This window comes from Ovis canadensis, chromosome X (assembly GCF_042477335.2).
Source record: "Ovis canadensis isolate MfBH-ARS-UI-01 breed Bighorn chromosome X, ARS-UI_OviCan_v2, whole genome shotgun sequence".
Lineage (NCBI taxonomy): Eukaryota > Metazoa > Chordata > Mammalia > Artiodactyla > Bovidae > Ovis > Ovis canadensis.
In genome coordinates, this window is record NC_091727.1 from 105744941 (window position 1) to 105769920 (window position 24980).

Sequence of the window (24980 nt, forward strand, 5' to 3'; positions counted from 1 at the left end):
CTATTTCTGCAGAAACAGTACCTTGCTTAGTATTTAATAACACAGGTTGCAAGGACAAACAGCTTGTGTTAATTTCTGGCTTTGCCACTTTCTAGCTACATGACCTTGAGCAAGTTATTTGACCTATTTGTATTTTGCTGGAGTCCAACTCCAGCAGCCAGCAGATCAGCTTGAAGGGATGAGCAGTGTCGGCGGGAAATGATGTAGGCTCTGACTCGAGGTACAGGACTACATATTTATTTCAAGCATCAGGTTCTCTTTTATATTTTTTCAAAAGCATTAGGTCAGAGGTTTGACATTTTCAGTTCCCCCTCACCCAGATAATTGTCTCATTGTTGCCCTTCAAACAGAGTTCCTGCTTCAGTGATTCTCTCAGAATCCTGTTTACTTGTGATTACATTGTAACTCATGCTTATGTCTGGGCTGCATACCATATTCCTCAGTTTATTTCTTGTCTTTCTAAATCCTGCTTGCGCCTAGTATCCTAAGCTCACTATCTCCTAAAAAGGCTTCTAACTATTCTTAATTATTCCTAAACCCTAAACTCAGCAAACTTCCTCTGCCATAAACATTTCCCTCACAAACAGGTCTCAGATAACAATCCTTCCCATGGCCTCAAGCTGCAGCCTACGTGTTCATCCTGGGGCATTCTTTGTAAAAATCCTTGAACAAATGTCAATGCTTACTTTATAGATTATTTTCTGGGCACAACTGGAGAAGGCTTTGTGCTTTCTCATGCTTCTCTCAAGAACAATAAGCACCTTAACATTCTTTCCAGCCAACTCAACTGAAGAAAGGAAGAACAAGTCAGAATCACAAGAGCTAACTCCTTCATCCTGGGTCCATGCCTGCGGAATGAGGAGAGGGGGCTGGGGCCGTGCCTCCATTTTGTCAGTAATGCCTAACATGGCTCCCGACATCTCCCTCTTTCTTATTTTTTAGAGCATAAGTATGAAACTCAGTAGATAAAGCAGAAACACTTCGGTTGAGTATTCTGAAAAGGCACAGGGCTGTTACACAAATCAGAACCAACAGGCACAAGCACATGGCCACATTAATCATCACTGTAAAAAAGGATCCATGGGAAAGATATGCCTCCAGATTATCAAAAGGGGAATTAGAAAGTCATTGAGAGGAAAAATCAAACTCTGCCTGCTTCATACTCTGAATATCCTGATATAACTTAAAAATATTGATACTAAAATCTGAATGATTCCAGACGCCTAAAATGTGATTCCTAATGTGTTCCCAAGAATGTATGAAATCATTCACTTGTAGAAGGGTAACGCACATCCATTTAAATTCAGCATGGCACCTTAAAGACAGCTTAATTTTTAAATCTGTAATATCTTGCCCTGTAAGCAGGACTGATTCTTCTGCTTCTTCTAAGGCATTGACCTTATTTTCTATTTCCCTATCCATAATTTCCTGTGTAGTAAGAACTACAGAGACATTTTTGGACAGCTGATTGACAAACAGTGCAGTTCAGTTCAGTCGCTCAGTCGTGTCTGACTCTTTGCGACCCCATGAATCGCAGCATGCCAGGCTTCCCTGTCCATCACCATCTCCCAGAGTTCACTCAGACTCACGTCCATCGAGTCCATGATGCCATCCAGCCATCTCATCCTGGGTTGTCCCCTTCTCCTCCTGCCCCCAATCTCTCCCAGCATCAGAGTCTTTTCCAATGAGTCAACTCTTTGCATGAGGTGGCCAAAGTACTGGAGCTTCAGCTTTAGCATCATTCCTTCCAAAGAAATCCCAGGGTTGATCTCCTTCAGAATGGACTGGTTGGATCTCCTGGCAGTCCAAGGGACTCTCAAGAGTCTTCTCCAACACCACAGTTCAAATGCATCAATTCTTCGGCACTCAGCCTTCTTCACAGTCCAACTCTCACATCCATACATGACCACAGGAAAAACCATAGCCTTGACTAGGCGGACCTTACTCAGCAAAGTAATGTCTCTGCTTTTGAATATACTATCTAGGTTGGTCATAACTTTTCTTCCAAGGAGAAAGCGTCTTTTAATTTCATGGCTGCAGTCACCATCTGCAGTGATTTTGGAGCCCAAAAAACTAAAGTCTGACACTGATTCCACTGTTTTCCCATCTATTTCCCATGAAGTGATGGGACCAGATGCCGTGATCTTCATTTTCTGAATGTTGAGCTTTAAGCCAACTTTTTCACTCTCCTCTTTCACTTTCATCAAGTGGCTTTTTAGTTCCTCTTCACTTTCTGCCGTAAGGGTGGTGTCATCTGCATATCTGAGTTTATTAATATGTCTCCCAGCAATCTTTTTTCCAGCTTGTGTTTCTTCCAGTCCAGCGTTTCTCATGATGTACTCTGCATAGAAGTTAATAAGCAGGGTGTACAGCCTTGACGTACTCCTTTTCCTATTTGGAACCAGTCTGTTGTTCCATGTCCAGTTCTAACTGTTGCTTCCTGACCTGCATACAGATTTCTCAAGAAGCAGGTTAGGTGGTCTGGTATTCCCATCTCTTGAAGAATTTGCCACAGTTTATTGTGATCCACACAGTCAAAGGCTTTGGCATAGTCAATAAAGCAGAAATAGATGTTTTTCTGGAACTCTCTTGCTTTTTCCATGATCCAGCAGATGTTGGCTATTTGATCTCTGGTTCCTCTGCCTTTTCTAAAACCAGCTTGAACATCAGGGAGTTCATGGTTCACGTATTGCTGAAGCCTGGCTTGGAGAATTTTGAGCATTACTTTACTAGCATGTGAGATGAGTGTAATTGTGTGGTAGTTTGAGCATTCTTTGGCAGTGCCTTTCTTTGGGATTGGAATGAAAACACCTTTTCCAGTCCTGTGGCCACTGCTGAGTTTTCCAAATTTGCTGGCATATTGAGTGTAGCACTTTCACAGCATCATCTTTCAGGATTTGAAACAGCTCAACTGGAATTCCATCACCTCCACTAGCTTTGTTCATAGTGATGCTTTCTAAGGCCCACTTGACTTCACATTCCAAGATATGTGGCTCTAGATTAGTGATCACATCATCATGATTATCTGGGTCGTGAAGATCTTTTTGTATAGTTCTTCCATGTATTCTCTCCACCTCTTCTTAATATCTTCTGCTTCTGTTAGGTCCAGACCATTTCTGTCCTTTATTGAGCCCATCTTTGCATGAAATGTTCCCTTGGTATCTCTAATTTTCTTGAAGAGATCTCTAGTCTTTCCCATTCTGTTGTTTTCCTCCATTTCTTTGCAGTGATCACTGAAGAAGTCTTTCTTATCTATTGTTGCTATTCTTTGGAACTCTGCATTCACATGCTTATGTCTTTCCTTTTCTCCTTTGCTTTTCACCTCTCTTCTTTTCACAGCTATTTGTAAGGCCTCCCCAGACAGCCATTTTGCTTTCTTGCATTTCTCCATGGGGATAGTCTTGATCCCTGTCTCCTGTACAATGTCACGAACGTCATTCCATAGTTCATCAGGCACTCTATCCATCAGATCTAGACCCTTAAATCTATTTCTCACTTCCACTGTATAATCATAAGGGATTTGATTTAGGTCATACCTGAATGGTCTAGTGGTTTTCCCTACTTTCTTCAATTTAAGTCTGAATTTGGCAATAAGGAGTTCATGATCTGAGCCACAGTCAGCTCCTGGTCTTGTTTTTGCTGACTGTATAGAGCTTCTCCATCTTTGGCTGCAAAGAATATAATCAGTCTGATTTTGGTGTTGACCATCTGGTGATGTCCATGTGTAGAGTCTTCTCTTGTGTTGTTGGAAGAGGGTGTTTGCTATGACCAGTGCATTTTCTTGGCAAAACTCTATTAGTCTTTGCCCTGCTTCATTCCGCATTCCAAGGCCAAATTTGCCTGTTATTCTAGGTGTTTCCTGACTTCCTGTTTTTGCATTCCAGTCCCCTATAATGAAAAGGACATCTTTTTTGGGTGTTAGTTCTAAAAGATCTTGTAGGTCTTCATAAAACCATTCAACTTCAGTTTCTTCAGCATTACTGGTTCAGGCATAGACTTGGATAACTGTGATATTGAATGGTTTGCCTTGGAGATGAACAGAGATTGTTCTGTCGTTGTTGAGATTGCATCCAAGTACTGCATTTCAGACTCTTTCATTGACCATGATAGCTACTCCATTTCTTCTGGGGGATTCCTGCCCGCAGTAGTAGATGTAATGGTCATCTGAGTTAAATTCACCCATTCCAGTCCATTTTAGTTCACTGATTCCTAGAATGTCGACGTTCACCCTTGCCATCTCTTGTTTGACCACTTCCAATTTGCCTTGATTCATGGACCTAACATTCCAGGTTCCTATGCAATATTGCTCTTTACAGCATCGGATCTTGCTTCTATCACCAGTCACATCCACAACTGGGTACTGTTTTTGCTTTGGCTCCATCCCTTCATTCTTTCTGGAGTTATTTCTCCACTGTTCTCCAGTAGCATATTGGGCACCTAATGACCTGGGGAGTTCCTCTTTTGGTATCCTATCATTTTGCCTTTTCATACTGTTTATGGGGTTCTCAAGGCAAGAATACTGAAGTGGCTTGCCATTCCCTTCTCCAGTGCACCACATTCTGTCAGAAAAACAGTGCAGTATGCACTTTTTTTGACAGGGCATGGGAGCCACATTAGGCACTACTGGCAGTATCTCAGTTTTCTCATCTATAAAATGGAGGTGATTATAGTATGTACCTCATAGGATTGCTGTGAAGGTTAAATAATATACTCAGCACAACGTTTGGTATGTAATAAGCACTCAATGAAGGTTTAACTAGTGTCATTATTATGCTATTAGTCATTTTACATGTTATTTAAGATAAAGGAAATACTAACATACTTCCTTCAGATGGCTACTAAGCTGCCATTTACATTGAAAGTACTTGGCTGCTAGGGAGCCAGTGTTGGCTCTACTGAGTGTTCCTCACATCTACCCCAACTAGACATTTGTAACCTCAAGAGTGATTTTAATTTCTACTTCAAGCTCCTTTGCCCTCCTCTTGTTTTCTTAAGGACTATAAAAAAATGGCTTCTTAGGGTCCCCTTCAACCTTGTGATTCAGTGATCATTTTGCTATGGTCGGAAAGTTTTGGAAAACTGTCTTAGAAATACTGACATTTAGTTCAGTAGTGCCCCTCTCTTAAATGTATATGGGGCAATAGTGCTAAACTGACACACTTTGTAAAGCTATGTATAAAATCTGTTCAGTTATATGTGATTTTTTTTCTCTTTTCTGTATTATTTTAGGAAAGTGGTTTAATCATTGAGATTAGAATGTGGGCCCTGGATATAGACTTCCTCAGTTCAGTTCAGTTCAGTCTGTCAGTCGTGTCCGACTCTTTGCGACCCCATGAATAGCAGCATGCCAGGCCTCCCTGTCCATCACCAACTCCCGGAGTTCGCTCAGACTCACGTCCATCGAGTCAGTGATGCCATCCAGCCATCTCATCCTCTGTCCTCCCCTTCTCCTCCTGCCCTCTCAGCATCAGAGTCTTTTCCAATGAGTCAACTCTTCGCATCAGGTGGCCAAAGTACTGGAGTTTCAGCTTCAGCATCATTCTCTCCAAAGAAATCCCCAGGCTTATCTCCTTCAGAATGGACTGGTTGGATCTCCTTGCAGCCCCAGGGACTCTCAAGAGTCTTCTCCAACACCACAGTTCAAAAGCATCAATTCTTCAGTGCTCAGCTTTCTTCACAGTCCAACTCTCACATCCATACATGACCACTGGGAAAACCATAGCCTTGACTAGACGGACCTTCGTGGGCAATGTCTCTGCTTTTGAATATGCTATCTAGGTTGGTCATAACTTTTCTTCCAGGGAGTAAGTGTTTTTTAATTTCATGGCTGCAATCAACATCTGCAGTGATTTTGGAGCCCAAAAAAATAAAGTCTGACACTGTTTCCACTGTTTCCCCATCTATTTCCCATGAAGTGATGGGACCAGATGCCATGATCTTTGTTTTCTGAATGTTGAGCTTTAAGCCTAGGTTCACATAAATCCCTGCTTTGCCATTAAGTAACTGTGTAACCTTCAACAATTTACCTAACCTCTCTCTGAGTCAGTTTCTCCATTTGTCAAACAGAATAATAATAGCATCTATGACTCAGCATTGTCATGAGGATTACTGAGTTAATACATGTAATGTAAAGTCTTAGAATGATGCCTGACTCACAGTAATTCCTCAGTGAAGTCAGCTATGATTATTATTATTATTTCAAGTTCACATCTGATAGATGACTCACAAAAAATGTTGAATTATGACTTATTTCTGTTCTTAACAACAACAAAGTATAATGAATGCAGGGGCACATTTGTCCCTGGAAAAGCACTGGACAGTGGCAGGTAAAGAGAGCAGTATGTGTCTGACAGTGCTGATGACTGCTCCCTGTCATCCAGAGAAGTAGAAGGTGGGCACTACACTCCAATGCTGCCTACCCATCTTCTTGCTAGAGTCTGGGAAATAGGGGGGCTGCCATATTTTTATATAATATTTTAACTAAATAGAATAAAACATCCCCCTACTCCTCTTCCTACTGCCCCAAATTCCTTACATTGGAAAAGGCAGCAAATGAGCCATACAGAACTGTCTCATCTGGCCTATCTCTGACAATAGAAAAGGCTTTGTCAATGATGAAAAACAAATGATACATAAGCTTTCTTGACGTCCCCCAGAGAGTTCAAATGCACACTGTCATGGATGCTGAGTCTCTTGGACACATATCTATCATCAGGGCAATGTCTAGCTTAATATATTCATTGGATGGGAAACAGAGACAGGCCATCTCTGGGGGTTGTTATGGAGCTCCCTTTCATCTAACATGGTGTTTTTTGGACAATTGCTGTTCAATAAAGTTAATCCACAATGATGGCAGATTAGAAGGTCCCCTCTGGCCAGCTCCTGTCTTTCCTGCAAGAGTATTTGCTTTTCCAAGCTGGTCAAATAAGATTAATGTTACTTTTCACATGAAGGGAGCCACCAAAAAGAGTCAAGCTGCCTTTTTAAGGAACATTGTTCTGCCTGTCATCCCAGATGAATCCAAGAATGGACCAGTTAAAGGGCACTTGCTGAATACTGTGTGTTGCTTCCTTTATTTTCTCCTAAATTGAAATATCCTTAGCAAGCAAATGGAGCCTGTGAAGTCCCAAAGAAGAAGTGTTCCTCATTATGGTGGCTCCACTGTATTGACTATGCCTCCTCCATAATGAGAGATGTTGGAAAATATGGACTCATGGACCTTATTCCCAGAGCAAGACCCAGCCCATCTATGAAAACTGTCATTCTTAAGAAGTTCTCACTGGACATAGCAGGCAAACTCTGATGAGAACAGAAAGAAAGAATGAAGATGTGTGACACATGATAGCTCACTGTGCTCCAAGCTCCTCAAGGAGGCCCAGACTTGGGTTTCTATTATTTTAATATTTTCCACAAATAGAATGTGCCTTCAGTGGCAGATAAGGTTGAGATTCTGAGAAAGGAGAGCACTATTCATCATCATGGTGGACACTTCACCAAGAGCCAATAATATATAAGCCAATGTACCAAACAGAACCAATGTCTCTCAGAAACAATCTTGAATCCTACCAAGTGATGGTACTCTCAAGACTTCCCAAGGAAACTATTATGAGGAATCTAGTAGAGTGTGATGGTTTATTTATTCATTCATACAAGAAGTATTTATTGAGGCCTGCTGTATGTGAGAAGCCCTCACTTCAGTTCAGTTCAGTCACTCAGTCATGTCTGACTCTTTGTGACCCCATGGACTGCAGCATGCCAGGCCTCCTTGTGCATCACCAACTCCCAGAGTTCACTCAAACTCATGTCCATTGAGTCAGTGATACCATCCAACCACCTCATTCTCTGTCGTCCCCTTTTCCTCCTGCCTTCAATCTTTCCCAGCATCCGGGTCTTTTCAAATGAGTCAGTTCTTCACATCAGGTGGCCAAAGTATCAGAGTTTCAGCTTTAGCATCAGTCCTTCCAATGAATATTGAGGACTGATTTCCTTTAGGGTGGACTGGTTGGATCTCCTTGCAGTCCAAGGGACTCTCAAGAATCTTCTCCAACACCACAGTTCAAAAGCACCAATTCTTCGATCATTGCCTTTCAGCTCAGAATCCAGTGGCAGAGGCAGCAAAGTCTGTATCACTGCGCTACAATGATGCAAGTGTCATAGTAGATAGATATGGAAAAGTTTTGTTTCATCCAGGGTGGAATGGAGGAGGTGTTAGGTGGGTAGTGGTGATCAGGGAAGTTTCATAGAAGGGACAACATTTGAGCTCAGTGTTCAGGGATATATAGTTAAATGTCAGGTGAAAAAGACAAGGAACTAACAACAGTCCAGGCAGAGGAAATGGGACACCAATGACTGCAAGGTATGCAAGATTATACAGTATGGGAACAATTGTTAAATCCTGAATTGATTTCCATCACCCCATTCCACTGAAACATTTGAGGCAGCTTATAAAAAAGATTACAGTTAAAGAGAAAAATTACAAGTAAAATAAACCATCATCTGGGAAAATATAAACGAGAATAGAAGGTGAAGGCCATGTAGGGAGAACTTAATTAGAATTCAGATGTATAGGTCATAGAATCCCACTCAGTTTCTAAAGGGGAGCTGCACTCGTGACCAGGTAGCCAAAACAAAGGCAATGGCATCCCACTCCAGTATTCTTGCCTGGAAAATCCCGTGGACGGAGGAGCCTGGTGGGCTGCAGTCCATGGGGTCGCTAGGAGTCGGACACGACTGAACGACTTCCCTTTCACTTTTCACTTTCATGCATTGGAGAAGTAAATGGCAACCCACTCCAGTGTTCTTGCCTGGAGAATCCCAGGGACGGGGCAGCCTGGTGGGCTGCCGTCTATGGGGTCGCACAGAGTCAGGCACGACTGAAGCGACTTAGCAGAAGCAGCAGCAGCAGCCAAAACAGAAGGGAAACCTGATCAGTTATATAATTTGCATTTTCCCTGTAGAAAAAAATATATCAATCCTCAGAAGTCATGGCACTTAACACATGCGTATCTGTGTTTGACACTATAGTTCTGAAAGGATTTTTTCATAGAAATCTTCATATATAGTGGTGCACACTAAGATAGTTGAGCCATCTCCAAAGCCCAAACACTGGGATGTAACCCAGGACCAGTTGATTCTGCATTCCTTAGTCTGATGCAAAGTGTAGAAGCTAAGAATATAGTGTATTTTTTATGAAGCTGTATTTGCTCAATTGAAAGGACTGTTTTTTATTCAGAGATTATAGATTTCCTATATTTTTGGTTTTAAATGTTCTGTCTTTTATGAATTGCAAAATGGTACATGGTTAGCTTTTGTTATTTTTTTCCATGTCTTTTCTTGGCAAATTAAGAGGTTGGCAACCTTAAATATATAGATGTATATGCTTTTATTTTATTCATCTCTAAAATCCAGAAATCTAGGAACCAAAGATGAGGTGTGAAATGTCCTCCCTAATGCCTTCCCAAAGGTGTTCACAGCATCCCTGAATCTGCCAAATGTTCTAACAAGAACACAAAGAACAAAATAGGAAGGAATAGGGGGAAGGTGGGCTATAAAGATAGATAATTGCAAAAACTTATACTAAAGAAATAAAGCTTCATTGGCTGAAATTTGGGAACAAAGTTGATATTTATTAAGGAGAGTCTTTATGAGCTGAAATTATACCACATAACCCACCCAAGCCCAGCTTACTGCCTCATTTGTCATTGTAGGCCCTGCCTCAGCTTTCCAACTAGCCTGAAGCAGGGGTTTTGGTGATTTTCTGGAGAAGCAGGACAGATTTTTGGTAGAATTTGAGAGTCCCTGTGCAAAAACTTAGAAATGTCCAAGATGGCTTGTTGTAAGGTCAAGATCTTCTCACAACTTAGCCAAGCTGTGCTTAGAAATCTGTGTTCCCTCTTCAGGTTGTCTGCCTGTAAGATTTTTTCAAGGATCTGTGTAGAGAGGAGGCAGTCAGGACTGTAGTGAGTTAAAATTTCTCAGTACCCAAGTGTAATTCTTCATTTTCTAATGAATTTTGTAGGAAGTCTAAAGAGATAGCAATAATGTACCATAAATGTATACCTGAATTGGAATCATAATTTTCTATAAAATAGCTTAATTATGCATATATAATTAGATCCTATTTGGAACACTCATTTTAGACTAATCCATAGTTGCATTTCAGTGGTTTTATTGTGCATACAGACTACCTCCTTGTGATCAAGGGTCTCTGGAATACCTAAAAGATTAGAAATGCCTTTAATGGATCTAGGGGGACTTGAGTGGGGAGAAGTCACCTTTCTGAGGGCAGAGAGAGGCCTCCAGCCAGCCAGAACCAGGGTCCAGTTCTGAAAAAGCAAGCAGGGTAGTAAATACCTCAGCTCCTATATTTGCCTATCTCTAGTTCATACATTGCCACAATTCCAACTTCACCTATAAGTCAAAATTGAGACTTTGGATTTATTTATTTTTTGTTGGTTCCTTCAGTATTCTCTTAAGATAATCTCAACTTCCCTACACAGAGTTGTGTTTTCTGGCCTTAATTAGCTTTGTTGCTGTAAGATAGCCCCCTCCAGTCCATCTCAAGTCTCTCTGGTTATAGAGCATACAGGATGGCGCTTAGAGAAAGAATGGGCCAGACCCAGGGCTGAACCCTTCCCTTGAGCCGTCTAAGGATGCCACCTTGGGCCAGTCACCTCTCTCTGGCCTCCAGTTTATCCCCCTAAATTGTGGGGATTAAATGAGATAATTCTGTTTCAGAAACCATCCAGCATTGTGTTTGAAATACAGCTCTCAAAAATGCTACTTTCTTTCCCCAAATCATTACCGTAGTGAAAGTCAGTTGAGACTTTGGATGTAGAACAAAGGCCTCTAAATCATCTAACATTGTGACAATACATATACTGAATATGTCAACAGGAAATTTTGGCTGTGGAGATAAGCAACTTTAAGAAAGCCTTTTGCACAGGAATATTTGAAGGACTCTACAAGTTGGATAGGTAGAAAACAGTTTATTCTGACAAAAAGTATTGTTTTCTTCCTGCGGACCCATGGACTTTGTGAAAAGCAGAGTAGACTAATGTTTGTCCAACTCTTTATGACCCCATGGATGGTAACCTGCCAGGCTCCTCTGTCCATGGAATTTTCCAGATGAGAATACTGTGTGTTGCCATTTCTTCCTCCAGGGGATCTTCCTGACCCAGGGATCAAAGTCACATCTCCATTGTGTCCTGCATTGGCCAGTGGATTCTTTACAGCTGAGCCACCTGGGAAGCATGGCACCTTGGCAGGGACAGATAAAACACTAGGCTCAGGTGGATCCTTCCTTTCCATTTACACTAGGGCCCTCTCCACATGGTCTCTCCAGCATGGTAGTCGGACTTGTTACATTGTGACTGAAGCTCTCATAGCAAGCATTCCCAGAGACAAGTAAACATTTTCTGTCTCTTGAGGCCTGGCCCTGAAAACGTGCACCACATCCCTTCTGCCATATTCTGTTGGTCAAAGCAGTTCTAGAACCCATCCAGATCCTCAAGGGGATGGGGCATAGCCCTTACCTCTTGACAGAAGGGGAATCAAAGAATTTTGTATCCACCTTCAATCCACCATGCTTGGAAAAAAGAATTATACAGAAACACTTTGTTATTCATCTACCATGTTTTTAAGCATACCTGTTTCACCTTATACCTGTAATTAAACTAATACATGAAAATAGTTGCCATAGTACACTGAGAGGTGGTGTAGTGGTTAAGAGCATTAGAGTTAAACCGATCTGGATTTGAATCCTAGGTCTTGTCACGGTTACTGGCTGTGTAACATTGGGCAAGTGACTAAACCCTCTGAGCCCCAGCTTATTTATCTAAGAAAGGAAAGGTAATAATAGTACCTAGCCCACAGGTCATTTAGAATGAGATTATATTAGCACAGTCCCTAGCACAATGGAAGCACCCAATAAGCAATGATAGTGCTGATAATAATAATTGATGATAAAGCATTGTAACTCTTTGCATGGCTTTTCCCAAACTGAACTATGAGGTTGATGATTTTGTCTTACTCATTCCTTCAACCTCAACACCTGCAGAGGGGCTGGCATCGAAATATTTAAGGACACACGAGTGGATAGACATGTGGAAGATTGGACGGCAGCAGAGAAATGACATATGCCTCCATTGCAGCTCCCTGGCTCAGATAGGCACAGAGAATAGGGGACAGTAATATTGCTGGATAACTACTCTAGGCTGAGTTAAGTGCAAGTTGCTAGGCAGCAGGAAAACTTAAGGCTACACTGAAACATTACTTAAAAATCATGTAATAGAGATGTAATAGAGCTGCAACTCAGAGGATCAAGCTGGCCCAACTACAAAACAACATTTGCAGCATTTCCATTAAGCTGAAGTTTGGAAAATACATGAATCAGAAGAGGGAATACAAACCAACATCTTATGACACTTCCACTAATGGCTATGTCAAGAATCAAGAAGGCAGTAGGGAAAAGGTTTTAGAAGAAGATATGGTAAAAGCAAAACAGAACAGGGCATTTATTGTAAAAGTACTTTGGGGGGATACCTTGGCCTATTCCACAACCCTTTTACAAAATAATTTCAAATCTTCAGAAGTTTGAATTCCTAATGTAAAGTGCTAATACTATCTACATATTGGCTGTATTCCCTCAAGTCAGAGTAGGATCTGGAAAAGGAAGAGAACTTTTCTGGTATTCTGTTCCCAATGTATTTTAAATTATTGGACTTCTTTTTCAGGTTCTGCAATACTTCTGTAAGACCCATGATTTCAAACAGTTATTTTTCTATGTTGGTATTAGAAATTCAAGTCTACTTTGGGCTTCATGGTTGAAGATAAACAAAAGAAATAATGAGTGTGATAGGAGCCCTTGAAATGTCATGTGCAATGTACAACCTGCCCTCCAGCAAGCCCTGCTAGGCAGTGTAGCCTATGGAACTCTTGGCATATTGAATCCAAAGAAGAAAGGGAGTTTATCTACTCTGGCTTTAGCCATATGTCATGAATATACTTGCTTTTAAATGAATTTCATAAAATATTAATGTAATCATACTGAACAGCACAGTGGTGAGTACATCAGTCAAGAGTTATATTTATCCTGCTTATTTGTTTTTTGTTTGTCTCCATTTATTAGTAGACAGTACATGGAGACAGGCATTTCATTCTCAGCTGAAGTGGCAAAACTTGTTTAATGAACTGATGTTTCTGTAATCTGTGGTAAGGTGGAGTTGTGAGTGACAGAACTGTATGAATAACAATGAGGAGGCAGGCAGAACAATAAAAGGAAGACAAACATTTCAGTAGGAGGGAGAAATAGATGGGATTGTTTAGTTGGCACACAATCTATTCTGATCTTCTCCTACTGAAAATTAACAGTTTGTAAGTGGGGGAAATAATGTTAACAATTTTTCCAAAATCTTATACACAAGAGATCAAATGTTCCAAAGACATAATAGCATTCTTAACCACAGTGCTCTTATTCTACAGCATAGGAACACAGAGTGTCAGGAGCCCTAAGTTCTCCAAGATGGGAAAAAAGTCTTGGACTCCCTGCCCCGCTGTCTAGAGTCTGACAGATAGGAGGCTATCACAAGTGTTCGTGGGATGTGGAAGTGAGTGCCTGAACAAATGAATTTATTAGTGTGTAGACACATGTCTGGAATGGAAGAAAGGAAATTTACCTATCAGGACCACCATCTATCAGGCCAGAGCTTTTTATATCTGTTCTGTCCTTTCATTCCTTGAGCTAAATGTCATTATTTGTCCCTACTTTTACCAAAAAGGAGATGGAGGCACACAGATATTAAGAAATATCCCCCATGGTCATACAACTAGCATATGGAGGAAAGTAGAGATGAGAATCACAGGGAGGAAAGAAAGGAGCATGCGTGTGTGTGCGTGCATGTGTGTGAGCACACACATTCAGGTACAAGTGGATACTTGTGTGTTGGGTGAGATAACATATGAGGGTTAAAAGTCAATTTGTTTTCAGAAAAATAAAATTTCCTCTTAGAAGAAAATGTTTTCTTCCCAGACATGTTCAGGGTCTTGGCATCTCTGCATGACAGGCACATGGGAGGATGGGGAATGTCCTAGCTCTCTTAGGCTGGCTTGCAGCGGGTATTGCTTGTGTGCCACCCACCTGCTTATCTGCCCAGTCATAAGACTCCCTCCTTCTGGGCTTAACTGTACCTGGAGTTTTGCTTCTGTGTGAACCACAGATTCTTCCCACTGTTTAGATATACTTTTTCAACATCTTAGAGAGCCAACCAGGGAGGCTCAGAGCCACCTTAAGGAGACAGTAAGGCACTGTCCCTTGGGCCTGAGTGGTAAGCAGGGTAAAGTTTTGAGGACTAGGACCTACCACTGCTACCATGAGTACCCCTAAATTATCAGAACTCCTTATGCAACACTCTCTTCGTTTACAGTACACTGTGCCTTTCTTAACAGAGGACAGGAATGAGAGGTGAGGAAATGAAGTACAATGCACTCCCTCCTCTCAAAAACGTGCATCTTGTTATAGACACAAATTTTAAACAATGAAATAAGTACTGCCTTTAGACCCAGGCAAGTGGGGCCCCTGCCAAGGGCCCTCACATCAGGGGACCTCGTGCTTTGGAATGACTATCTCAGTATTTTGTAAGTCCCTTTCCAGAGCCAAGGACTGGCCAGGTAGGTGGTACCATCAGGATAGATGCCCCAGTCCAGAGCAGGTCCTATGTGGGTCTTGATGGCAAGAAGCATCTTTCTCAAAATTTTCTAGGTTCTTCTCCAGATTCTGGCATTGACCAAGGCTTGCAGTATCATCTAAGCAAGGGGCCCCAATCTCAAATTGAACCTGTGTGGACCTCAGTCCCCATTTTTCCCCTTTGCACTCTGCAATCCTTTATACCACATGTGGATTGAACTAGATACCCCAAGGAGCTTCTGAACTCATGCCTGTAGAGTCCTCCCAGGGTCTTGGTTCCAGGAGAGTATCCTGGCAAGTAAACCACTCCAGCTGGCTGATATGGTATTTCTTTCATGGTATCACATGGGCTACCAGAATAGCATTGGTGCTGATTTGGGGTGAGTCAAATTGTGTATCTAGACAAGCCCCATAAACATATTTGTTTGGAGGCTCCCACACACCCTAGAAGCAAACCTGAAAGAAATATTAATAAAAGATGATGCAAAATAAAATTCAGTGGCAACAGGTATAGAACAGTTTTTGACACAGAAATAAAAATGAACTAGAATTACCTGGAAAGTGTTCTTCAGGGGGCGTGGGACTTTGAGCTAGGCCTTGAACCATGGGGGAGAATTTGGGGAGGCTTAAATGATTCCAGGCAGGCAGGGAGAACAATAGGAACAAAGGCACAGAAAATAGTTATTTATTGAGCATTTTTGTGCTATGCATTATGTTAGGCACATTTCATTCATCATCTTGTTTATTCCTCACAAATTCCTATAAAAGTAGGTGGAATTAACCCCATTTTGCAAATGATGGAATGGAGGTACAAAAGATTCATCTCCCAATCAAATAGTAGAACTAGGACCCAGGTCTGCCTAAACCCCAAAACTGTACGCTTTTAATACCATGCTATAGTGCAAAAAGACAGGAAGTGTTACAAGGGACAATGTGAAGTCTGGTCTGAATGCAGCACAGAGTGTGTGTTGGGAACTAGTGGAAGGCAAGATCAATGGACAAGGCACAGCATATTATTCAATACAAAAGGCCTTGGATGTCAAAATGAGATATAGAGACAAATAATCACTGGCCAAACAGAAACAGCCCTAAAGAAAATGCACAATTATAATATTTAAGGTCCTGTAATGCTAATAATGTGTTTTCTTAAATATTTTGCCTCTGTCTTAGAAAGACCTTTGGTTTGAAGCTTATAAGGTAACAGTCTACCTCTACTTGATCTTGCCTGGTATAACTGATTATTCTCTATTTCCTCTCCTTTTTTTTAGATTTTGATCCTGCTCTTGGAATGATGACTGGAATTCCACCAATAACTCCAATGATGCCTGGCCTAGGAATAGTACCTCCTCCAATTCCACCAGATATGCCAGTAGTAAAAGAGATCATTCACTGTAAAAGCTGCACACTCTTCCCTCCAAATCCAAGTAATACTCTGCTTTTTCTCCACACAAGTCAAATGTTTTGGTGTATCAATCCTTTAGTTATTCATTTTGGTATTAAGAGTCCTGACAAGGCAATTAGTGCCTATGAAGTGGTAGCTTCTGGGAGGGAACCTAGCTTTGGAATTGAATTCAAAATTTAAAACTCTTAACACAGCTTAAAGTCAACTGGCATTCTAGTTCCTTTTTAGGATTGAATGTTGTTGAAAAGGGGCTCAGGTTATTTGAGTGGGGAAAACATGAATAGAGAAGCCTCCCTTAGTTCTCTGCTGAGAGTATGGCAAAAGTACCATTTTTGTTAACAGCCCCAAGATTTTTAAAGGTGAATGGAAAGAGCAGGGGCAATGGGAAGAGTAGGAATCTGGTATGACTGACTTATCTTCTCCAGCCCCCACCAACCATGTCTGAAAGGCCTTGATCATAAACCCCAGTAGTTATTCCTGCCTGTCTCTTACACCCAGTGGCCTCTCAGCAATAAGATCAGGTGATTTAGGGGCTCTCACAGTCTCCTGATGCACCAGTATGATCTGCTTCTCTTTTGTTTCTTCATTAGAGAGTATCTTTACCATTGATTCCTTCCCCTTTCTCTCATCTAACATTTCCTCCAGGTCCTTGTCACATATACAGAACCCTAAAAGTCTCAGAGTTCCCATTGCTCACAGATTCAAAGTCCAAATTCTGGACTTCAAAAGCCTTTCACTGGTCTGCTTTGCCAACTTAAAGAAAGACCCGCAACATAAGAGTTGTGAGTTTAAATTTTATTCAGGGTCTTGGTGAGGACTACAGCCTAGCAGACAGCAAATCAGTTTGCTCTGAGTAAAACTACTCCAAACAGGCAGAAGAGAGCTCAGCTTATCTATGATTTTTGGCTATGAAATATATACAGTTGAGCATATATCTGCATAAATGATCACTGCTAATCACCAAGAACAGATATCTCAAGTGAATGACATTAGTGCTTTGCTGTGGATGGGAGGCTTCAAGAATGTAGGGTCATTAAAATTCTTCTTGAAATATATACTGAACTAGCCTTAGGGCCTGCTTGTCCAAATCACAGAATGCCTCATCCTGCTTTTCATCCTAAATTCCTCTCAGGATACATTGTTGGTCAGCAAATGCAGTGGGTTATGACTTAACCCTTGTAGAACTGGGTGGTGATCAACACACTTTGTCTTAGTGATCCTAATTTCCTAAATTTCCTCCACAGCATCATGTGACCATCTTAAACATATCATTTCTACTTGCCCACAGTTCAGTCAAGTTCAACTCATTTAATCTCACTCCCTTCTCCAACCTATCTCTAAGCCTACCATCTCCCAAACACTTCCATGAGATAGGTACTAAAATTAAAACAGTAGTTAATCATTTATCATTCTAATACATTTTCACTAAAATATTGGGGGCTAAATCCAATGGATACTTTTTAGTCCGTATATTATTTTATTTCTCTACTATATTTAGAGCTGCTTGAAACCTTCATCCTTCTTGAAACATTAGGTCATTTGAAGCTGCTAGAATGACCACCAGAGAGATTTGTATAGATCAAGAGGAGGATAACCAAACAGGACACCCTAAGGAATTCTTATGTTTCAAGAGTTAAGAGAGAAAAATTTCTGTACACTCCTTAGCAGCAAAAGTCCTCAAAAGACTTCATCTTTACCGTTTCCAGTCTTTCTCTTCTTCTCTCCTAAATCTTCTTCACTTGGGCTTTTGTCCCACCCCTCTATCACAATGTTCCTTGATTAATAACACGAATGTATTCAGCACTCATAAAGTTAGACAAGCATTCTCATTCATGCCTGGAAACCAGTCATTTATAAGGATCATGACAGTGACATTTATACAATATACTTTTAAAATATTTGATAAATTAATAGATAACAATGACACTACATTATCATATGTATTTATTTTATGGCACTAGTTGCTATAAACTTTTTTCATACCTTTAAAAAAAAGAACACTAATGATTTCACAATACTAAATCCAATGGTCAAGTCTCAAGTCTTTTCCTGATTGACCTAAGAGCTCTGAATGACACAGTTGACTACTCCTTACTCATTGATATACTGTCTTCACTTGACTTCCAGGACACTACACTATTTATTGGTTTTGCTCCCCACACTGGTAGTTCCTTCTCAATCTGCTTTGCTGATAACCTTCTGTTCTCACTGACTTCTTATTATTGGAGAGTCATGTGACTCAGTCCTTGGCCCTCTTCTCTGTCTGTACTCATACTGAAAAAAAGTATGCCAGTGATTGTTGTTTGTTGTTGTTTCAGTCACTCACTAAGTTGTGTCTGACTCTTTTGTAACCCCATGAACCATAACCTGCCAGGCTCCTGTGTCCATGGGACTTTCCAGGCAAGAATACTGGAGTGAGTTGCCATTTCCTTTTCCAGGGGATCTCACCAACCTGGGGCTCGAACTGACATCTGAATTGGCAGGTGGTTCTTTACCACTAGCCATCTGGGAAGCCCCATGCCATTGATACTCCAAATTACATTTCTACCTCAGAGCCTGTTTCTGAACCCTGAACTCATATCCCACCACTTATTTGATATCTCTACTTAGATATCAAATAGACATCTCATATTTAATATGTTCAAAACAAAACCCCTAATATTTGTCCCCAAACCTCCTCCACTAATATCCTTCTCCATCTCAGATAATGGCAACTGAATCCTTTCGATTAATCAACCAAAACTTAAGAGTAATCCTTAACCTACTCTCTTTCCCTCACACACCATATTTAATCTGTTAGAAAACTCTGTCAAATCTACCTTAAAATATATAACTAGAATTCTACCGTTTTCATGATAATTACTGCCATGACCCAGTTTATACCCACCATAATACGTTTTCTGAACTATCGCAATATTCTTCTAATTGTGCTTCCTCTTTCACCCTTACCCCCTACAATGTCTTCTCAAGAGAGCAGACAAGAGTGATCCTTTTTAAAACCTAAGTCAGATCATGTCCCTCCTCTACTTAAAACCCATTAATGACTCCCTATTTTACTCAAAATAAAGGCCAAAGTCTGTTTAAAGGCACAGAAAGGCCTCCCTTTCTCATACTGTCTCTTTGACATTGTCTCTTACAACTCTCCTTTGCAACACCCATTATTCCCGTTATATGGGCCTCCATGAAGTTCCATGAACATTCTAGGCACTCTTCCATCACAGGGCCTTCGTATTGGCTCTTTTCTCTGCCTGGAATACTCTTCCCCTAAATATTTGCCTGGCTAACTCACCCGCTTCCTTCAAGTCTTTGCTCAAATGTCTCTTCCTCAGTAACCCTAACAACCTATTTAAAAGTTCAGTCCTCGCTGCCACATTCACAGTTGTATTTACCTCTCTATTTTTCACTTAATACTACCTTTTAACAAGCAATTTATAGAATGTAAACACCGCAAAGGGGCTTCCCAGGTGGTGCTAGTGGTAAAGAACCTGCCTGCCAATGCAGGAGACCTAAGAGACCCAGGTTTGATCCCTGGGTCAGGAAGATCACCTGGAGTAGGAAACAGCAACCCACTCCAGTATTCCTGCCTGGAGAATCCCATGGACAGAGGAGCCTGGTGGGCTACAGTCCGTGGAGTCTCAAAGAATTGAACATGATTGAACACACGTGCATGAACACACAAACTCCACAAAAGGAGGAATTTTGTCAGTTTGGTTCACTAATATATCCCCAGCACTGAGAAAAGTATATGACATATAGTGCACGTTCAATAAATATTTACAAATGGTAGAGGGATGGATGGATGTTGAATGAATACGGGAGAAGTCAGAGGTCTAGAAGTCAAGAGAACATGAGGTAACACCATATGCTGACCACTTCCTAATCTATTTTTTCGGTCCATGGCTCTCTTCTGAGCTCAGACACATACAGCCAACTGACCACTAGACTTTTCTAGGTGGATGTACATCAAATGTGCAACAACAGTACTGCAGTATTAATAGTGAGCAAAGTACCAGGTTAAAATCAAGGTAACTGTGTTTTACCCTAGCTCTATCACCTGAGGGAGTCTTGGGCTAGTCACATGACCTTCCTGGGTCTATTTCCTTGTCTGTAAGTGAGGCTATCAGGTTAGCTTAGCCTAGATACTTACAAGGTTTCATCCATTTCCAAAAACATGATTCTTGACATTAAAAATGGAGCTACCAGAATAATTGTTCACCTAGGCAAAAGTCCCTAAAAATGTATATTAGGAAAAGCAAGAGCAAATGAGTAGAGTTTTGTGCCTTTAATGAAACAGGCAGTATGGGTATAATAATTAAGAACCCCAAAGCAACATAGGCCTGTTGTCATATCCCAGATCTCTGTCACTAAATAGCCATGAAATCCGGGGTAAGTAGCTTAACCTCTCTGATCTAGACCCAGCAAAATCAGTTCTGGTCTAAAAATCCAATGGACCCAACTAGACTGTGCATGCCTAGGAGTCAGTGAAAGTGTTAGTCGCTCAGTCGTGTCCGACTCTTTGTGACCCCATGGACTGTAGCCTACCAGGCTCCTCTGTCCATGGAATTTTCCAGGCAAGAATACTGGAGTAGGTTGCTATGCCCTCCTCATGGGTAATCTTCTTGACCCAAGGATCGAACCTGTGTCTCCTGCATTGCAAGCAGTTTCTTTACCATCTGAGCCACCAGGGCAGCCTAAGAGTCAGAGATATGGCAAAAGAAAGCTCTCTGGAACACAGGTACATTTTTGTCACAAGGTGGCTATCAGAGATTTACTGCATTCCCAATTAACAGTCCTCAGTTGGTGTAAGAAGAGAAACAACACCCTCTCTCCAGAGAAGTCAATTCTGTGATTTTTCACTTCAGCTAATAGACCTTCTGTGTGGAGAGGTTACATTTTTCATCTACTGTGAAATAACAGTGAGTGTGGAGTAAATGGTGGATATCATCTGATATTTGTGTGCAGGCATGTGGGGAAGCACCCAGGAGCCAGAAAAAGAGCAATCATTTCATTTTACCATCTCAAAACCCGCTGAACTTATTTGGCTCTTAGGGCTGGACTCTATAAAGAAAATTAGAGAAAGTGGATAAATTAATAGATTCACTGGCCTTCTGATTACTTCCAATCAGTTGGGATTACATTAAAATATACCCGACCCCTGCTGATTGTCTAGGGCACCTTCAATCTTGGGCTGTCTGATGAAATCAACTCAACGATTTTGCAGTATGCAAATTCTGGCAAACCAGTTGAGTGGTCTGTGATGCCCCTTTGAAAAACAGGGTGCAAGTGGTTTATTGGTGGAAGTGGTTTATTTGATGTGCTGCTCCCTGCCTCACTTCTCCAAGATCAGCAGTGACTTTGATCTGAATGCTGATTGTCCCAACACAGCTCCCCAGAGCGGCTGCTTAGTTGTAATTAGAATTACCAAAAGCTCCTCCTTTTCCATTACCAGAGATTAGAGTGCTTTTTATTCCCAGTTATCTTAAATCTTTTTACGTGGAAGTTTCTTCTTCTCCATCCAGGAGTGGTGATTGGGGTGTTACAGGAGCTTAGCACATTACCTGATTAATAGGTGGACTTTGAATTTGCTCTCCCATGGAGTTACCATTGCTGTGCCCAGATCACTGTATTTCTGTGGGATTGGAAGATCAGGCCCAGACAGCAAAGTGCTTTGAGCTGCCAATTAAGGAACAAGTACTATCCATTAAGGAAGATAGTACAGCCCATTGCCTTGCTGGTGGCAATACACCTAAATCTCAGCAAATGCTACATTTACCTAAGGAAAATAAATAAACCCCGGCATTCTTGACACTACTCTTGGTGGCTTTTATGCTCCTTTACTTAGCAGACAATCACCACAGAATAATCACAGCATCTAAACAGGATGGTGATTTATCACAGAATTTTTCAATCCCACAGATGTAGTTAAGGGAAAGAGCCTTTGTATTGTCGGTATTCCATGGAACTACACTCTTTAGAGTCTCTCAATGGACTTAAAGGTAGACCTAACTAGATTTAACTCACATTATATAAAAAGGTGATTATTTGCTTCACAAGAAGATTATTTACCATTGAATTCATTTAATAGTAAACTTCAGAAGGATTCAACAACAGGATTCTGTTCTAAAGCCTTAGATTTGAAAACATGACTCTAGATGTTTTCTAGACTGAGTAGAGCCCTTTGGGGCCCTACAGGCTACAAAAGTCCCTCCATGTCCCCTATTTCTTGTTTGCAGGAAAAGGTTTTGGTCTCCTAGGCCTTCCGTGAGTGCCAAAGAGCAGGTACAAGCAGTTATAATTAATAATTGTAGAAGTGATAGCATACAGAAAGAAAGGAAAAGCAGTTAAGAAAGACAGGTTGAACAATAATAATTAAGCAATAAAGCAGAGTGCTAATTCCTCCTCAAGGGATCTGCATAACAATCTGACACAGATCTTTGAGCTGTTATGCAAAAGCTGACACCCCCTTCTCCCTGACCCGCCCCTCATCTGAGGTAGAAGATGGTGACTACCTGCTCACCACATGTAGACCCCAGACTGGTTGTAACCAGAAGGTTGATGATTAAGACTCCCCAAACACCACCCTGTTACCTCCCCACCAACCAGTCAGAAGAAAGTCATGCTCCCGGCAGCCCTCACCTCAAATGTGGCCTTTAAAAACCCTTCCATGAAAGCCATTGGGGAGTTCAGGTCTTTTGAGCATCCCTTGCTTGGTCCCTTCAATAATTGCTGTACTTCCCTGGTGGCTCAGATGGTAAAGAATCCGCCTGCAATGGGTGAGACCAGGGTTCAATCCCTGAGTCGAGAAGATCCCCTGGAGAAGGAAATGGCAGCCCACTCCAGTATTCTTGCCTGGAGAATTCCATGGACAAAAGATCCTGATGGGCAAGAGTCCATGAGGTCACAGAGTCAGACACAACTGAGCAACTAACACTCACACATTCACTTTCCTCCAGCACACCCTGGGTTTTGGGAGATTGGCTTTACTGCCGGAGCTGGTAGGCGGTAGAGGAGCTGACCCAAGTTCAGTTCAGTAATGCTTTCTCTAGCACTAAGAGTGATCCCTTCCTACACCCTGCCTTATTTAAAGATCTGAATAAGGCAAGGAACTGAGAGTTTGGAAGTCCAGGTGTTAGTTCTCACTCCATTCCAGACTTGTGGTTCACTTCAGTTCAGTTCAGTCACTCAGTCGTGTCCGACTCTTTGTGACCCCATGAATCACAGCATGCCAGGCCTCCCTGTCCATCACCAATTCCGGAGTTTACTTAAACTCATGTCCATCAAGTCAGTGATGCCGTCCAGCCGTTTCATCCTCTGTCATCTTCTTCTCCTCCTGCCCCCAATCCCTCCCAGCATCAGGGTCTTTTCCAATGAGCCAACTCTTCCATGAGGTGGCCAAAGTATTGGAGTTTCAGCTTCAGCATCAGTCCTTCCAATGAACACCCAGAACTGATCTCCTTTAGGATGGACTGGTTGGATCTCCTTGCAGTCCAAGGGACTCTCAAGAGTCTTCTCCAACACCACAGTTCAAAAGCATCAATTATTCGGTGCTCAGCTTTCTTCACAGTCCAACTCTCACATCCATCCATGACCACTGGAAAAACCAGAGCCTTGACTAGACAGACCTTTGTTGGCAAAGTAATGTCTCCACTTTTTAATATGCTATCTGCTGCTGCTGCTGCTGCTAAGTCACTTCAGTCATGTCCAACTCTGTGCGACCCCATAGACAGCAGCCCACCAGGCTCCCCCGTCCCTGGGATTCTTCAGGCAAGAACACTGGAGTGGGTTGCCATTTCCTTCTGCAATGCATGAAACTGAAAAGTGAAAGTGAAGTCTCTCAGTTGTGTCCAACTCTTCACAACCCCATGGACTGCAGCCCACCAGGCACCTCCATCCATGGGATTTTCCAGGCAAGAGTACTGGAGTAGGGTGCCATCACCTTCTCCGAATATGCTATCTAGGTTGGACATAACTTTCCTTCCAAGGAGTAAGCATCTTTTAATTTCATGGCTGCTATCAACATCTGCAGTGCTTTTGGAGCCCCCCAAAATAAAGTCTGACACTGTTTCTACTGTTTCCCCACGTATTTCCCATGAAGTGATGGGACCAGATGCCATGATCTTCATTTTCCGAATGTTGAGCTTTAGGCCAACTTTTTCACTCTCCTCTTTCACTTTTATCAAGAGGCTCTTTAGTTCCTCTTCATCTGCATATCTGAGGTTATTGATATTTCTCATGGCAATCTTGATTCCAGCTTGTGCTTCTTGCAGCCCAGCGTTTCTCATGATGTACTCTGCATATAAGTTAAATAAACAGGGTGATGATATACAGCCTTGATGTACTCCTTTTCCTATTTGGAACCAGTCTGTTGTTCCAAGTCCAGTTCTAACTGTTGCTTCCTGACCTGCATATAGGTTTCTCAAGAGGCAGGTCAGGTGGTCTGGTATTCCCATCTCTTGAAGAATTTTCCTCAGTTTATTGTGATCCACATACAAAGGCTTTGGCATAATCAATAAAGCAGAAATAGATGTTTTTCTGGAACTCTCTTGCTTTTTCCGTGATCCAGCGGATGTTGGCAATTTGATCTCTGGTTCCTCTGCCTTTTCCAAAACCAGCTTGAACATCTGGAAGTTCACGGTTCACGTATTGCTTGGATAATTTTGAGCATTACTGTACTAGCATGTGAGATGAGTGCAATTGTGCGGTAGTTTGGGCATTCTTTGGAAGTGCCTTTCTTTGGAATTGGAATGAAAACTGACCATTTCCAGTCCTGTGGCCACTGCTGAGTTTTCCAGATTTGCTGGCATATTGAGTGCAGCACTTTGACAGCATCATCTTTCAAGATTTGAAATAGCTCAACTGGAATTCCTTCACCTCCACTAGCTTTGTTCGTAGTGA

At 41.6% G+C, this 24980-nt stretch overlaps 1 protein-coding gene across 44 annotated transcripts in view; it reads left to right on the forward strand.

Annotated features, from left to right (window-relative positions):
* Positions 1-24980, forward strand: part of ENOX2 (ecto-NOX disulfide-thiol exchanger 2) — a 284254-nt gene that overhangs the window by 203963 nt on the left and 55311 nt on the right. For all 44 annotated transcript variants that reach the window (XM_070292034.1, XM_070292025.1, XM_070292028.1 and 41 more), the window contains one exon: positions 15952-16107. In XM_070292034.1, the coding sequence (XP_070148135.1) occupies positions 15952-16107 (156 nt within the window). The remainder of the gene's footprint in view (positions 1-15951; positions 16108-24980) is intronic.